The 16,564-nt window shown below is 36.7% G+C and overlaps 1 protein-coding gene across 5 annotated transcripts in view; it reads right to left on the reverse strand.

Moving 5' to 3' along the window:
- Window positions 1–16,564, reverse strand: part of REV3L (REV3 like, DNA directed polymerase zeta catalytic subunit) — a 203,960-nt gene that overhangs the window by 91,944 nt on the left and 95,452 nt on the right. For all 5 annotated transcript variants that reach the window (XR_002343827.1, XM_021091238.1, XM_021091241.1 and 2 more), the window contains 3 exons: window positions 14,194–14,313; window positions 10,501–10,738; window positions 495–637 (listed from right to left, as the gene is read on the reverse strand). Coding sequence is in view for 4 of the 5 variants with exons in the window: in XM_021091238.1 (XP_020946897.1) it covers window positions 495–637; window positions 10,501–10,738; window positions 14,194–14,313 (501 nt within the window). In the remaining variant the exon portion in view is untranslated. The remainder of the gene's footprint in view (window positions 1–494; window positions 638–10,500; window positions 10,739–14,193; window positions 14,314–16,564) is intronic.

Here is a 16,564-nt window from a genome sequence, read left to right on the forward strand (position 1 = left end):
TCCCATCATTGGGAAAATACTTCTATCTAATAATCAAAAATTAATTAGATTTGATTGTTAGTCATTATTTTAAACACATATTCCTTTGACCAGAAATAGATGATATCAATATTCAGTGCCTTTTGGGAGAATATGGGGAAAAATACTGTCACCTTGAAAATCTTTCATAAAATAGTTAAGTCCTTGCATTATCACTTCTATAGGCTAAGCATACTTCTTATTCTTCCCTATGTTAAATGTTAAGATGATAAACTGATTAAAGTTTATGAAGCTATAAATCAGTGATTAATAAATGTTATCCTCTTAGAAATGAGAAAAATACTATATATCTACATTCTCTCAAAATAAAAAATCATGGAGGATAAAATCTAACAGTATTGTTGTAGCCTCACTGAGCCAACAACATACAGAGGAGTGTGACTTTAGTTTTCAAAATAAATATATATTTTCAGCTTCTACATAACAAAATGCTCACAGTAGACTAGTTTACTTACCACTATTTTCATCTGCAGTTCCATCTAACTGAGGTATAGAAAGATTGGCTAGAAGCAAACTGTTATTACTCCATTCCATTTCTTCTTCTGAAGATGAATCATCTTCTTCTGTTGAGCTTCTATGGGTATTTCTGCACAGTGATCTAGAGAATATATTAAGATTCACAGTGAGTATGAACATTAGAAAAAAAAGCATGTCAGACTCAAATAATTTGCATAGTTGTTGTTGTTTTTTATGGCCACACCATGGCATATGGTATTACTGGGCCAGGAAGTGACTATGAGCAACAGCTGCAACCTATGCCACAGCGGTGGGAATACTGGATCCTTAACCCACTATGCCAGGCCAGGGATCGAACCTGTGCTGCCACAGAGACAATGCCAGATTCTTAACATGCTGTACTACAGCAGGAAGTCCTAACTTGCCTAATTTCATGCTGTAAAAGTAAAATGAAGTAAAAAATATATGAAAATTATAATCTTAGGCAGATTTACTTTGCTTTGGTACCATAATTCTACCAAGTTATTGTAAATATACTTTATAAACTCACTTTATAGTGAGATGGAAGACACTCTCATTCCAGTATTCAAAGCTCCACAATATCCTAGACTACCATATCGAATTAAGTTCTCCCTTATATTCTCCCCTTCATCTCTCATTAGGTATACACATATAAACAGCCTGGGTAAGAAGCCAGTAATTTCCAAAAAGGTGGCATCCTGGCACATTTTAAGAAATCTTCATAAATACACAATCAGTACATTATGAATTAGAGCAAACAAACAAAAAGATAGGCCAGGGGAGTATTTAGGGCAGGGCTGAAAGAGAAAGCAAAAAGATAAGAAATAGGCTAGGAGGGAGCAAAGGTGTTGAGTCAATTCCAGCAGTGGCTATAAAGCTGGGTTACTAAAGAATGCAGAGGAAGGGAGTTCCCATCACGGCACAGTGGTTAACGAATCCGACTAGGAACCATGAGGTTGCGGGTTCGATCCCTGCCCTTGCTCAGTGGGTTAAGGATCCAGCATTGCCGTGAGCTGTGGTGTAGGTTGCAGATGCGGCTCGGATCCAGCGTTGCTGTGGCCCTGGTGTAGGCCAGTGGCTTCAGCTCTGATTAGACCCCTAGCCTGGGAACTTCCATATGCCGCGGGAGCGGCCCAAGAAATAGCAAAAAGACCAAAAAAAAAAAGAATGCAGAGGGACTGTGAAGTCCAGGTGGATACTCTCTTTAAGTTTCATCTCATACAGATTTAAATGTTTCACTAGATCCTAGATTGATACTTTCCCTTCTATCTGGATGGGCAAAATTACTTTCTAACTCCATCTAAATTTTTTTTTCCTGTCTTAAAAATTTGAAAATACCCCTTTATTATGCATTTAAATGTTTCTTCATTAAGCCTTCCCCAAATCAGTTTGTCCTAAAAATCACTCTCTTAAAGAGATGAAAGAGTTACTAGAAATAATCTAGTGCAGCTTTCTACCCCAGGCAAAAAAACTTATTTTTAAAAGACTCCACCAACTCCACATTTACCTTCTCAGCCTAAGGGGCCTGCTGTCTCATAAGGTACCTTTTCTGTTGTTAATGGCTCTAATTCTTAGTAATTTTCTTCCTATATTACACAAAAATTTCACTCCTGACTTTTTTCTGTGTAGCCGTATGTAGCAGGTCCATGCTGTGTTTCCCAAGATAACCTTTAAAATATCTGAAGGTATTTATCATTTGTTCCATAATTCTTTTCTAATTAGATCAAACATTATCTATTCTTTCTATCAGACCAAATATTATCTTGTTTATAAAAGTGACAGTGTTCACAAATCCTTCTAGTTTTCTTCCTCTTCTTTCCCTTTGCTTTACTTCTTCAGTACTCAAAAAATACGGTACTCAGGTTCCTGTTGTGGCTCGGTGAGTTACGAACTTGACTTGTATCCATGAGAATGTGGGTTCAATCCCTGGCCTCGCTCAGTGGGTTAAGGATCCAGTGTTGCCATGAGCTATAGTGCTGTGGTGTAGTTCACAGATGTGGCTTGGATCCTGCATTGCTGTGGCTATGGTATAGGCCAGCAACTGTAACTCTGATTCAACCCCTAGTCTGGGAACTTCTGTATGCCACAGGTGTGGCCCTAAAAAGCAAAAGAAAAAAAGGTATTTGGGGCAGAATATAACATCCAACATGCAGGCAGAATTAAATGACTCCTTTTCTGGACACTATATTACTATTTTTTTTTTCTTTTTAGGGTCACACCTGTGGCATATGGAAGTTCCCAGGCTCGGGGTTGAATCGGAGCTGTAGCTGCTGGCCTCCATCACAGCTACAGCAACGCCAGATCCCAGCTGCGTCTTTGACCTACACCACAGCTCACGGCAATGTCAGATCCTTAACCCAATGAGTGAGGCCAGGGATCAGACCCACAACCTCACTGACACCAGCCGGGTTCATTTCTGCTGAACCACAATGGGAACTCCCTGGACACCATACTTCTACTATTCAATCTCTCTCTAGTATACATTTATGAAATGCTGAGGTTTCTTTTTCCAAGGTTAACATGGGTGTGGTTTTCACAGAATTGGTCCAGTCAAAGGACACACAAGCATTAATTTAATTATGGGATAAACTAGGTCTATTATTTTAAACAAGTTGGCAGGACTGGGAATAATGAGATAGTGATTTCACAAGTATGTTACCTATTTGAATGTGTATCTACTGAATATGGGCATCGAAGCATAAAACAGCTAAGCCAGATTAAGAGCTAAGAAACTGTAAAAGAAATGCTAATGGTAGGTTGATGGTAAAATCAAAGGGATAATATCAAAAGAAAACAGTGAAAGAACAATGAAGAGAAACACAGATGGAAGTAAGAAAAAGTGAAATGCCATATGATCAGCCAAATAAAAATATCAAATAGTCAATAAATTTTGCTAAAACAGAAAAGAATCAACTTATTATAGCAAGACTTAGGTCCATCAAATAAATACTATTTTACCAATAAAATCTAAAATCTGTTAGAATAATAAATGTTACCCCAGCTATAGCTGGTAGCCAAAATTTCTTTTTTTTTTTTTTTTTTTTTTTTTTGGCCTTTTAGGGCCACACTGGCGGCATACGGAAGTTCCCTGGGTAGGTTATTAGATCGAACTGGAGCTACAGCTGTTGGCCTACACCATGGCCAGAGCAATGCCAGATCTGAGCTGCATCTGTGACTTACACCACAGCTCATGGCAATGCCAGATTCCAACCCACTAAGTGAGGCCAGGGATGGAAACTGCATCATCATGGATATTAGTCGGATTCGTTTCTGCTGTGCCACAACGGAAACGCCCACATTTATGTGGTTTTTGAATGCAAAATCAACTAAGCTCTCGCCTAATCAGTCACTACTACCACATATCCTCCTTATCCACAAGGATGTTAGCTAAGACTTTGTTAAATATCTGGCTGAAATTTAGACTCTATACGATTATCACATTTCTCTAAGTAAGCAACAGAAAGTGACTTGGACTCATGAAGGGTCTTGATATTCTCTGCTTCCCTTTCTAAGTGCCTACTAAGTGTTTATTTAACAATCATAATTATCACCCCTATTATATGGAGAACAGAACTGGAAGCAAGGAAACCAGATAAAAGGTGATTCATAGCATTCCAGATAAATAGTAACAAAACCCTAAACTAGAAAAATTTAACAACAGAGAGGGATGTAAAGAAGCACAAGTTAAATATGACTCTGAAGTCACAAACTTTAAGAAGTAGAAGGCAAAATAGTAGCACTATAAAAATAATAAACACAGAAACAAGAACAAAGCCATTTTATAGCACTGTTTATTATCATTTAGGATTGCTTATGCTCCAAAAGAGGTGGATGTGGCTGAAACATTTCCCAACAGGACATTCCATGAAAAGATTAATAAAATTTACACAAAAAAACTGACAAAATATTTTATAGAATAACTACAAAGAAATTGTATGTCTTTTACCTCACTTTTTTTTTAACAGATTATGAAATATCAGCAAGTGACATTTTTATGATATTGTTGAGGATCAAATCTATCAGGAAATTGAATACTGATTCTCTCTAGCCTAGGTAAAATTAGGTCTTCAAAGGTTAAGGAGCTGAATCTTTGAACAATTTATCACTATGATAACAAAGAGAACTCAGTATGTGAAACTAGGAAGCAGGTATGAAATAATACTTTGCAAGTTTGGAATTTCCTACTCATAGAATAAAAATGCAAATCTTTGTAGGAGCATATTGCGAAAATATAGAAGAGAAGGTTCTGATATATATTCAGATATTAGGATCTGAAATTTTATCTTTTTTTTGGCTTTTCTAGGGCTGCACCTGCTGCATATGGAGGTTCCCAGGCTAGGGGACCAATTGGAGCCGTAGCCGCTGGCCTAAGCCACAGCCACATCAATGCCAGATCCGAGCCACGTCTTTGACCTGCGCCACAGCTCACAGCAATGCCGGATCCTTAACCCAATCAGTGAGACCAGGGATCGAACCTGCAACCTCTTGTTTCCTAGTCGGATTCGTTAACCACTGAGCCACGATGGGAACTCCCAGGATCTGAAATTTTAAAGGGATCTGAAAATTTATGTTTTACAGTAATGATGAGAAACTAGAGATGTATTATATATATTTAGTATGTATATATGACATACATATTAACATCCATATTTCAAAAAACAGACTTTAGAAGTTCTAGTATTGCTTACCAAGTTTAAAACAGAGGCACAATGAGTGTTTTAAGCTCAGAAGCCTAATGTTTTCTATACACAGAGCATACTGGTCAAGGGCAGACTCAAACCAATCAAGTTCATAAGAGACTGATTTAGAAAAACATACTATGGAGGAGAGTGGCCAAGATGGCAGAGTAAAATAACTAAGCTCACCTCCTCTCACAAGCATACCAAAAATCACAAAGAATTGCAAAACAACCACTGATGAAAAAGATTGGAACCTACTAGGGAAGAGATTTTTGGCCAACAGATATAAAGAAGGAACCACAGAGTGATGGGTAGGAGGGACAGACCTAAGATATAATATAATCTCACAGCCCCCTGGGTGGGTGACCTACAAAATGGAGAATACTTATATCAGAGTTCTCTCAGAGCTCCACATTAAGTCCCATAACCCAGGGGTCTGGCACTGGGAAGAGGAGTACCCAGAACATTTGGCTTTGAAGATCAGGGGGGCTTCATTGTATGAGCCCCCACAAGATGGGGGAGAAATAGAGACTTTATTCTTAAAAGGCATACACAAAATCTCATGTGTACAGGGACCAAATGTGAAAACAGTAATTTGAGAGGAGCCTGGGCCAGACCTAGTGGGCCTAGGAGCCTGGGCCGTCCTACTGGACTTGGACGGTCCCCTGGGGAGGTGAGAAGCAGCTGATGCTAACCCTGGGGACACAGATACTGGTGGTGGACATGTCAGGGAGCTTCATCTGTATGAGCTCTCCTGGAGGTTGACATCTTGGCACCAATACCTGGCCCCATTCAACAGCTTATAGAATCCAATGCTCTAACACCTCAAGAAAAATAACAAACTGGGAAGGAACACAGCTCTGCTCATTAGCAGACAGCAGCCAAAAGATCTGCTGAGACCACAGTTGCCTCTAGACATGCCCCTAGGCACATGCCCCTTTGGCACAACCAAAGTGCCAAGACCCAGCTCCACCTACCCGTGGGCAGGCACCAGCCCCTCCCACTAGGAAGTCTGCCCAAGCCTCTAGACCAGCCTCACCTACCAAGGGGCAGACAGCAGAAGCAAGAAAATTAGAGTCCCACAGTCTGTAGCAGAATCTGAAATGCAAGCCAGACACTCCCCTAGAACATGCTGGCCTCTGGCCTTCGGGTGATGGGAGGAGGATACGCTGCTGGGACGCTTAGGATGTATCCCACAGAGGGCCACTTCTACAAAGTTGAGAAATGTAACTAAGCTACCACATACAAAAAAATACAAATAGCAATTTAGACAAAATTAGGTTACAGAAGAATATGTTTCAGATGAAAGAATGAAACAAAACCCCAGAACTAAATGATGTGGAGACAGTCAATCTACCAATGAAAGAGTTCAGAATAATGATCGTAAGATGATCAAAGAACTTTAGATGAGAATGGATGCTCAGAGTGAGAAATCAGAAGTTTTAAACAAATACTTAGAAAATATAAAGAACAATCAAACAGAATTGAAGGATACAATTCTAACTGAAATGAAAAATACACTGGAGTCAATGGTAGACTAAACGAGGCATTAGGACAAATAAGTGAGCTGGATGACAGAGTAGTGGAAATCACTGCCACCAATCAGAAAAAAAGAACAGAAAGAAATGAGGACAGTTTATGAGACCTCTGGAACAACATTAAGCACACTAATATTTGCATTAGAGGGGTCCAGAAGGAGAAATGTGAGAGAAAGACCCTGAGAAAATACTTAAAGAGATAATAGCTGAAAACTATCCTAACTTGGGGAAGGAAAATCACCCAAGTCTAGGAAGCATAGAGTTTCATACTGGATTAAACCACAGAGGAACATACCAAGACACATTGTAATCAAAATGACAAAAATTAAAGATAAATAATATTAAAAGCAACAAAGGAAAAGGAACAACAAAAATTCCCATAAGGGTATCACCTGGTTTTTCAGCAGAAACTGCAGGCCAGAAGGGAGTGGCACAATGTACTTAAAGTGATGAAAGAGAAAAACCTACAGCCAAGAATACTCTACCCAGCAAGGCTTTCACTCAGATTTGATAGAGAAATCAAAAGCTTTACAGACAAGGAAAAGCTAAAAGAATTCACCCCCACCAAAACAGCTTTACAAGTGCTAAAGGAACTTCTCTAGATGGAAAAGAAAAATGCCACAACTAGAAGCAAGAAAATTAGAAAATGGAAAAGATCACTGGTAGGTGAAAACATACAATAAAGGTAGGAAATCATCCACACACAAAGAAGCTAGTAGGTGCCTTAAAAGACAAAAGTAGCAGAATCATTTGTATCCATAATAAGCAGTTAAAGGATACACAAAATAATTAGATGTAAAATATAATATCAAAAATAGTAATTGTAAGGGGAGGAGAGTAGAAATGCAGGGCATCTAAAATGCATTTCAGGAGTTCCTGCCATGGCTCAGCAGTTAACGAATCTGACTAGGAACCATATGTATCTATATATCATATATCTATATCTATATATATCACTTATATGTGTAATATAAAATCTGGCATAAATGAAGCTATCTACAAAACAGAAACAAACTCACAGACATAGAGAAGAGACTTGTGGTTGCCAAGAGGGAGGGTGATGGACTGGGATGGACTGGGAGGTTGAGGTTAGTAGATGTAAACTATTACATTTAGAACGGGTAAACAACAAAGTCCTACTGTGTAGAATAGGCAACTATATCCAATCTCCTGGGGAAGATCATGATGGAAAAGAATATTTAAAAAGAATGTATACATATGTAAAGTGACTGAGGCACTTTGCCCTACAGCAGAAACTGTCACAACATTGTGAATCAACTATATTTTAATATGACAAATAACCCTCCCCCCAAAAAAACCCCAGTATTGTACTGACACAAAAACAGACATACAGACCAATGGAATAGGACAGAAAGCCCAGAAATAAACCCATGTACCCATAGTCAATTAATCTATGACAAAGGAGGCGAGAATATACAATGGAGAAAAGACAATTTCTTCAATAAGTGGTGCTAGGAAAATTGGACAACTATATGCAAAAGAATGAAATAAGAATATTCTCTAACACCATACACAAAAATACACTCAAAATGGATTAAAGACCTAAATGTATGACCAGATACTATAAAACTCCTAAAGGAAACCATAAGCAGAACAGTCTTGGACATAAATCGCACCAATATTTATTTTTTTTGGATCAATCTGCTAGAGTAATGGAAATAAAAAGAAAAACAAACAAATGGGACCTAATTAAACTTAAAAGCTTTTGCATAGCAAAGGAAACCATAAACAAAAAGACAACCTACAAAATGAAGAAAATTTTTGTAAACGTGACTGACAAGGGATTAATTTCCAAACTATACAAATAGCTCATATAGATCAATATCAAAAAACAAACCACCCAATCAAAAAATGGAAAGAAGACCTAAAAAGACATTTCTCCACAGAAGACATAGAGATGGTCTCAAAGCCAGGAAAAGGTGCTCAATATCATTAATTATTAGAGAAATGCACATGAAAACTACAATGAGGTATCACCTTACACAGGCTAGAATGGCCATCATCAAAAAGTCTGCCAATAATAAATGCTGGAGAAGGTGTGGAGAAAAGGGGACCCCCCAACATTGTTGGTGGGAATGTAAATTGGTACAGCCACTGTGGAAAACAATATGGAGGTTCCTTAGAAAACTAAAAACCGAACTACCATATGATCCTACAACCCCTCTCCTGGGCATATACCAGAGAAAATGTTAATTTGAAAAGATACATGCCCCTCCATGTTCATAGCAGCACTATTTATAAGAGCCAAGACATGGAAGCAACCTAAATGTCCACTGACAGACGAATGAATAAAGAAGATGTGGTATATATACACAATGGAATTACTACCCAACCATAAAAAAAAAAAAAAAAAAAAGATGAAATAATGCCATTAGCAGCAGCATGGATGGACCTAGAGATTGTCACATTAAGGAAATTAAGTTGACAGAGAAAGACAAATACCTTATCATATTACTTAACGTGTGGAATCAAAAAAATATACCCAATACAAGTGAACTGAAAATAAATAAACAAGGAGTTCTTGTTGTGGCTCAGTAGTAATGAATCTGACTAGTGTCTGTGAGGATGCAGGTTTGATCCCTGGCCTCGCTCAGTGGGGTAAGGATCTGGCATTGCCATGAGCTGTGGTGTAGGTCACAGATACGGCTTGGATCTGTAGCACTGACTTGACTTCTAACCTGGGAATTTCCATACACTACAGGCGAGGCCCTAAAACAGCAAAACAAACAAACAAACAAAACAAAAACACAAGGACCTACTGTATAGCACAGAGAACTATATTCAGCACCTTATAATAACCTATAATGGAAAAGAATCTGAAAAAGAGTACATACATATAACTGAGTCACTTCACTGTATACCTAACAGAATATTATAAAATAACTATACTTCAAAAAATATTTATAATGTAAAATTTTGAAAAATGAAAAAAGGAGAAACACACTACTATCTTATTCATTTACTTTGAGAAATGAACCAGAATACCAATGCCTGCTTCTGACAGTCATTTATTCATTAATATTTAACTCCTTCAATCTAGTCAGACCCAGAAGACATTCCTTATCTACAAGCTGATTCTTTTATTTGTTGCTCTGACCCATAACAGTTTAACTCTCAGAGGGCATTCTGTTTTCCTCAAGTTCTTTCATTGTGTACCATTCATAACCCACATATTAAACTGTTAACATAAAGAGCTGGTTTCTAAGTTAGATTTATGGGCAGAGCGGAAACTGGAGGAAGGTTGCCAAAAGGTAGAAACTTCCAGTTATAAGATAAATAAGTAAGGGATGTAACGTACAACATGGTAATCATAGTTACCACTGTTGTATGACGTATATGAAAGCTGAGAGAGTAAATCCTAAGAGTTCTCATTACAAGAAGAAACAAAAATTTCCCCCATTTATTTTTATTGATAAAACCTATTGTGGTAATCATTTCACCATATATATAAATCAAAACCTTTATGCCATACATCTAAAATTCATAAAGTGATGTATGTCAATTATATCACAAAAATAGTAGGAAAAAAAAGTTAGGCTTAATCTTTTAAAAATGTACCAAAATTTTGTTTTGCATGGAATATGAAGTTTATGAAACAAATCACTATTTAAAAGGGATTTAAAAGAAGTCAGTTTAGTTTACAGGGTATTTTTTATTATGAATAACAGTAGGAAATAATCTCTAATTAAATAATGGTGACAATGACAAAAGAAAATTATTAAAGTAATGACTAACTAAAAAGTTACCTCTTTTTGGCACAATGTTCTTCAATATTGCTGTCCCATCTCTGAGACATCACCAAACTAAGCTCCATTTCTTCTTTCTCGATCTGTGGTTCATTTTCTTCATCATCACTATTTTGAGGATTTTTACTGTTTCCAAAGGAACGACATGATGATGGCATCCTATTTCTTGCCCCCTGATATCCGTCATTTTCCAAACCAGCAAGAAGATGTACCAGAGCCTCATCAGGACTACTGTCCACTATAAAACAAGTGAAGCATCACCAACTTAAATTTTCTAAATAAGTCAATAATTCAGATCAATTATAAATAAAAAACAACAAAAATCATAGATGCTGTTAGCACATTGCAAGAATATAGCTGGTACACATAAAAGATTTATGTGTTGATGTAGCTCTTCTATCAAACTGTGATCCGCTGACCACCTGCATTAGAAACATTTTGAGTTCTTATTAAAAAGAAAATTCCCAGACACCATACCATATATACTGAATTAGAATTTCTGAGGCAGGGCCCAGGAATCTGCATGTTAACAAGCTGTTTAAGCTCCTAGGGCACTAGGAGGGGCACTAAACCAAATATGATCAGAAGTGTTCAAAATAAATACAAAATATATAATAAATACATGAATTACTGTTAAGGAAGTGCCTCAAAAATAATACATGTGACCATTTTATTTCTCACTTAAGTTTTATTTATTAGCTCACAGGATAGTCAGAGAAGACCTATACCTGAAAAAAAACACAAGAAGCTTTAAAAGTGGTTAGTTAATACCATTACTTAAAAACTTGAAAAAGCACACTGATATATTACTTCATATGCACTAGGGTTGCTAAAATCAAAGACAGATAATAACAAGTGTTGATGAGGATGTGAATAAACTGGACCCCTCATACATGGTTAGTCGGACTGTACAATGGTGCAGCTGCTTTGGGAAAAAAAGTCTGGCAGCTCCTCAAAATCTTAAACACAGATGATCCAGCAATTCCATACCCAGGTATGTACCCAAGAAAAGTGAAAATATATCTACACAAAAACTATACAAGCATAATTATAACAGCATTATTCACAATAGCCAAAAAAGTGGAAACAACCCAAATATCCATCAAATGAAGGATGGAGAAATGAAATACAGTATAATATTGATGCAATATTATTCAGTAGCAAAAAGAATGAAGTACTGATATATGCCTCAACATAAACAAACATTGAAAACATTATACTAAGTTAAAAGAACCCAGAAACAAAATGTTATATGAAATGCCCAAAGGATATAAATCCAGCAAAAGAGAGAAATGGATTAGAGCTTGCCAGTGGCTGAGACGAGGGAAAAATGGGAAGTGACAACAAACAGGTATAGAGTTTCTCTTTAGGTGCTAACAATGTCCTGGAATTAGACAGTGGAAATGACTGCCTAACTATGTGAAATACTAAAAATCACCAAAATGTACATGTTAGAAGGTGAGTTTTACAGTATGTGAATTATATCCCAACAAAAGATATTATTTTAAAAAAGACCATAAAGATGGAGTTTTGTTCGGATCTAGTACACTACATTTTTTCCCCATAAAACAAGTTAATATATTACCTATTTACTAAAATATCAAGTTTCAGGTTTTCTTTGTTGACATTAAAGAAACTGGTTCAATCATCCTACCAAATAATAAGGCAGAGAATTGAAGATATTTGTTTCTAAGAGCCACTTCGGCAAAAATCTATTTCATAAACCTAGAAGTGCAGTTTGTTTTATTTTTTCTGCCTCATACTTTAAAAAAGGTTAATATTTGCAAACGAAATATAGATATTTGACTCAGATCCTTGACTAACATTGAGACTGCATTTCTGCAAGGTAGAATTCTATTTGCTGATGATACATTTAACTAATGTAATGAAATAAGTATATGCCTCTCTCGTTTTCAATTTGTTTCTCTTTTAACTGTTATTATAAATAACTAAAATAAAATTTAGGTATATATATTTATTAACTTAGATTTATTTATTTAGTCAGTCTTTTTAGGGCCACACCCACAGCATATGGAGATTCCCAGCTAGGGGTTGAATGGGGGCTTCAGCTGCCAGCCTACGCCATAGCCACAGTAATGCCAGATCCAAGCTGTGTCTGAGACCTACACCACAGCTCACAGCAAACTCAGGATACTTAACCCTCTAAGCGAGGCCAGGGATTGAATCTGAATCCTCATGGATGCTAGTCGGATTTGTTTCTGCTGAGCCACGATGGGAACTCCAAACATTTTATTTATTAAAAAAATTTTTTTTTCTTTTTATGGATGCACCTGTGGCACATGGCAATTCCCAGGCTAGGGGTCGAATCAGAGCTACAGCTGCAGGCCTACGCCACTGCCACAGCAATGCCAGATCCAAGCTGTAACCTACCCACCCGTGGCTTGTGGCAATGCTGAATCCTTAACCCACTGGGCAAGGCCAGGGATCGAACCTGCATCCTAACAGACACTGTCAGGTTCTTAACCCACTGAGCCACAACAGGAACTCTGAAATAAAACATTTTAGATTATAAATTTCAGGAGTTCCCATCATGGCACAGTGGAAACAAATCCGACTAGGAACCATGAGGTTGCGGGTTCAATCCCTGGCTTTGCTCAGTGGGTTAAGGATCCAGCATTGCTGCGAGCTGTGATGTAGGTGGCAGACATGGCTCAGATCTGGTATGGCTGTGGCTGTGGCGTAGGTCAGCGGCTAAAGCTCTGAATGGACCCCTAGCCTGGGAACCTCCATATGCTGCGGGTATGACCCTAAAAGACAAAAAGACAAAAAATAAAATAAAATAAATTTCATATTAGTTTTTAAATGTGGTCTTTGGATCATTTCTTTCTACATACGCAATTCACTCAATAAAGAAAAATGTCATCTACTCCCATACGAAGTGTTCTTGAAACACAGCTGTGTACAATCTATTGGTATTGTCCCTAGTCATTCAATTCATGTTTCACTCAAGTGAAAATGTAAATAACATTGAGAGAGGACATTGTAGAGAGCTAGGATCATATGTGAACCTATATTTCATTTGACAGAGTAAGTAAGGAGAAATGGAAAGAGAGGGAAAAAACATAAGATCATTAATATCAAGCAAAGCAAGAAGCATGAAGTTCAATGATTATCTCACTTTTTGCAATGAAAATTTAAATAAATTTCTGAAAAAGATGTAATTTAGACTAAATTACTGAAATGAAATCTACTTAATGGCTTATGATGTCAATGAAAATGCATTTACAGAGATGCAAAGATGCTCAGAAATAATTGTCATATTTTATGCTAGTCCAAAATTAGTAGCTTGAAAAAAATTGTCCAGGCAAATTTCTGGTATTTATCAAGAAGGAATCAATTAAGGTATTTTATTACATGTACTTAACTTTGGAGAATTTTAATTCAAAATAAGCATATTTCCCCTTAAAGCAATATAGTTCTCTTTCAAATAAAGTCAAGTAAATATAAAAAGAGAGAAAAAATTATTTTCTTTCACAACTGTTTTTTAAAAAAAGCTGTGCAGAAAACAAAAATAAGCTACTACTTCTCTTAATGCAACATTTCATTTTATATACTGAATAAGAATTTACTGAACATGTAATGCTAACCTCTTCAAAAGAAAAAAATACCACCTGATACACATACTTTCACTAATTTAAAATACTGAAAAATTATGATAGAATTATTACTTACAGAAAACTGGTGACTCACTCAGTCTTTGAGTCAAAGGCTGAAATGTCTGACTGTTTTCCATGAGGTTCAAAATTGCCTCTTCATTAATAAGAGCTTCCTCCACTTTGTGTCTAGTATGACCTTAAGATGACAAAGAATACAAAAAATTAAAGCAAATGGAAATTCATTGTTTTGAATATGTGTAAACAATAAAGAAAACGTACTTAAAATTTTGAAATGTTAAGTGATATATGTTAAATAAAAACACAATAAAAGCCACAGAAATATCTCTGGTCACATAGAGTAACTAAAAAAACCCCTGAAACTGTGAATCACTAAGTATATACATTCTCTTTAGCCTCTCAATTCTACCTAGTTTGTACAGTCATATTACTCTGATCACTGTACATTAAAATTTATAAAACAAATAGAAAAGACAACTTTATTATTTGAATGATAAAATTATTCTCTATAGTTTAAAAATGACAATTTATTTTACATTAATTTTGTACTTTTAAAAATATTTTAACTTATGATTTAAAAAGTTTCAACATTCGGAGTTCCCACTGTGGCTCAGTGGTTAACGAATCCAACTAGGAACGATAAGGTTGCACGTTTGATCCCTGGCTTCGCTCATTGGGTTAGGGATCCAGCGTTGCCGTGAGTTGTGGTGTAGGTTGCAGACGTGGCTCGGATCCCTCGCTGCTGTGGCTCTGGCGTAGGCCGGCGGCTACAGCTCCAATTAGCCCCCTAGCCTGGGAACCTCCATATGCCACGGGAGCAGCCCTAGAAAAAGGCAAAAAGACAAAAAGTTCCAACATCTGATTTTTATAGATGGTCTAATGTACAGAGGGATTAAATACTTTTTATTTTTTCATTTTTCCAGTATAAATAATATTACAAACTCATTCATTCATGCAACATTTACTGAGATAATATAGACACTAAAATAATTTAAAGCACAATTGCTATTTCTCACAAAACTTTCTGAATTAATCAGAATTATTCTAAATCTCTTTTTTGGTTTGTTTTAGGGCCACACCTGTGGCACATAGAAGTTCCCAGGCTAGGGGTTGAATTGGAGCTTCAGCTTCCAGCCTATGCCACAGCCACGGCAGTGTGGGATCTGAACCGTGTCTGCAACCTACACCACAGCTCTTGGCAACACTGGATCCTTAATCCACTAAGTGAGGCCAGGGATTGAACCCACGTCCTCATGGAAACTAGTCAGGTTCATTACCACTGAGCCAGAATGGGAATTCCCTAAATCTCTTCTTATTCCTATTTCCTACCTCCCTCACTTCCAATTTATAATCCATTTAGTATTTTATTTCAGGCTATGTTTTCAGAGGGATTCTTGTAAATGTTCGACAATTGGAAAAGAATATTAAAGATGATGAGTTTGCTTTTCACTAAGTGGACAGTGACTGTAATGATTCTTCTGCTTTTCCAGAGTATACTATTTTATGCATATAATTTACAATAAGAGGACATGAAAAATATAGCAGAACGCTATCAAAGACAGGAAGAAGATAGATTATAACTCTAGTGGATACCGTGAGGCAGCCCTTTCTTTTTTAAAATTTTTTTATTATAGTTGATTAAATAATTTTTAGAACAAAGAAAAACTGAATCTCAAAATCTAACCAAAGGGAGGGAGAATAAAAAGCACACAGTGGTAGGGAAAAAAGAGCATATAGCAAAATATGGCAAGTAGCTATAAGAGAGCTAAGTGGAAACAGTTCTATTTTTCTGCTTTGGATATTCAGGCTTAAAATTAAGTACTTTCAACAGTTTTTAAAGAGCAAGAGACTTAAGGAAAAAAATTTTTTTTCCCCATTGTTGACCACCCCATAGCATTTGGAGTTCCTCAGCCAGGGATCATATCTGAGCCAGTTGTGACCTATGCTGCAGCTGTGGCAACACCAGATCCTTAACCCACTGTGCTGGGCTGGGGATCAAACCTGTGTCCCAGCGCTCCAGAGATGCCACCGATCCCACTGGGCCAAAGCAAGAACTCCAGGAAAAAATATTTTTAACACATCCTAAGGACATAGTTGGGGTAATAAAGAATGTTTAATCAAAATAAAAGAACAAACAAAAAAACCTACAGAAACAGCTTATCCTAAAAAAACAAACAAACAAACTGAGATCAGTGAAAACAGAAGCTGGTTCTCTAAAACCAGTAACAAAATTGACAATATTGGCAAGAATCATCAAAACAAAATAGAGAAGGCATAAAAAAATTATGTTAGAAATAAAAGGGGAAATGCCAAAGGTAAAAGAAGACAACTTTATACCAAAAATGTGGGAAAATAGATAATTTCTTGGAAAAAATATGATATATATAACACTGATTCAAACAGAAATAGAAAGCCTGAGTAGACCTGTA

This window comes from Sus scrofa, chromosome 1 (assembly GCF_000003025.6).
Source record: "Sus scrofa isolate TJ Tabasco breed Duroc chromosome 1, Sscrofa11.1, whole genome shotgun sequence".
Taxonomy (NCBI): Eukaryota; Metazoa; Chordata; class Mammalia; order Artiodactyla; family Suidae; genus Sus; species Sus scrofa.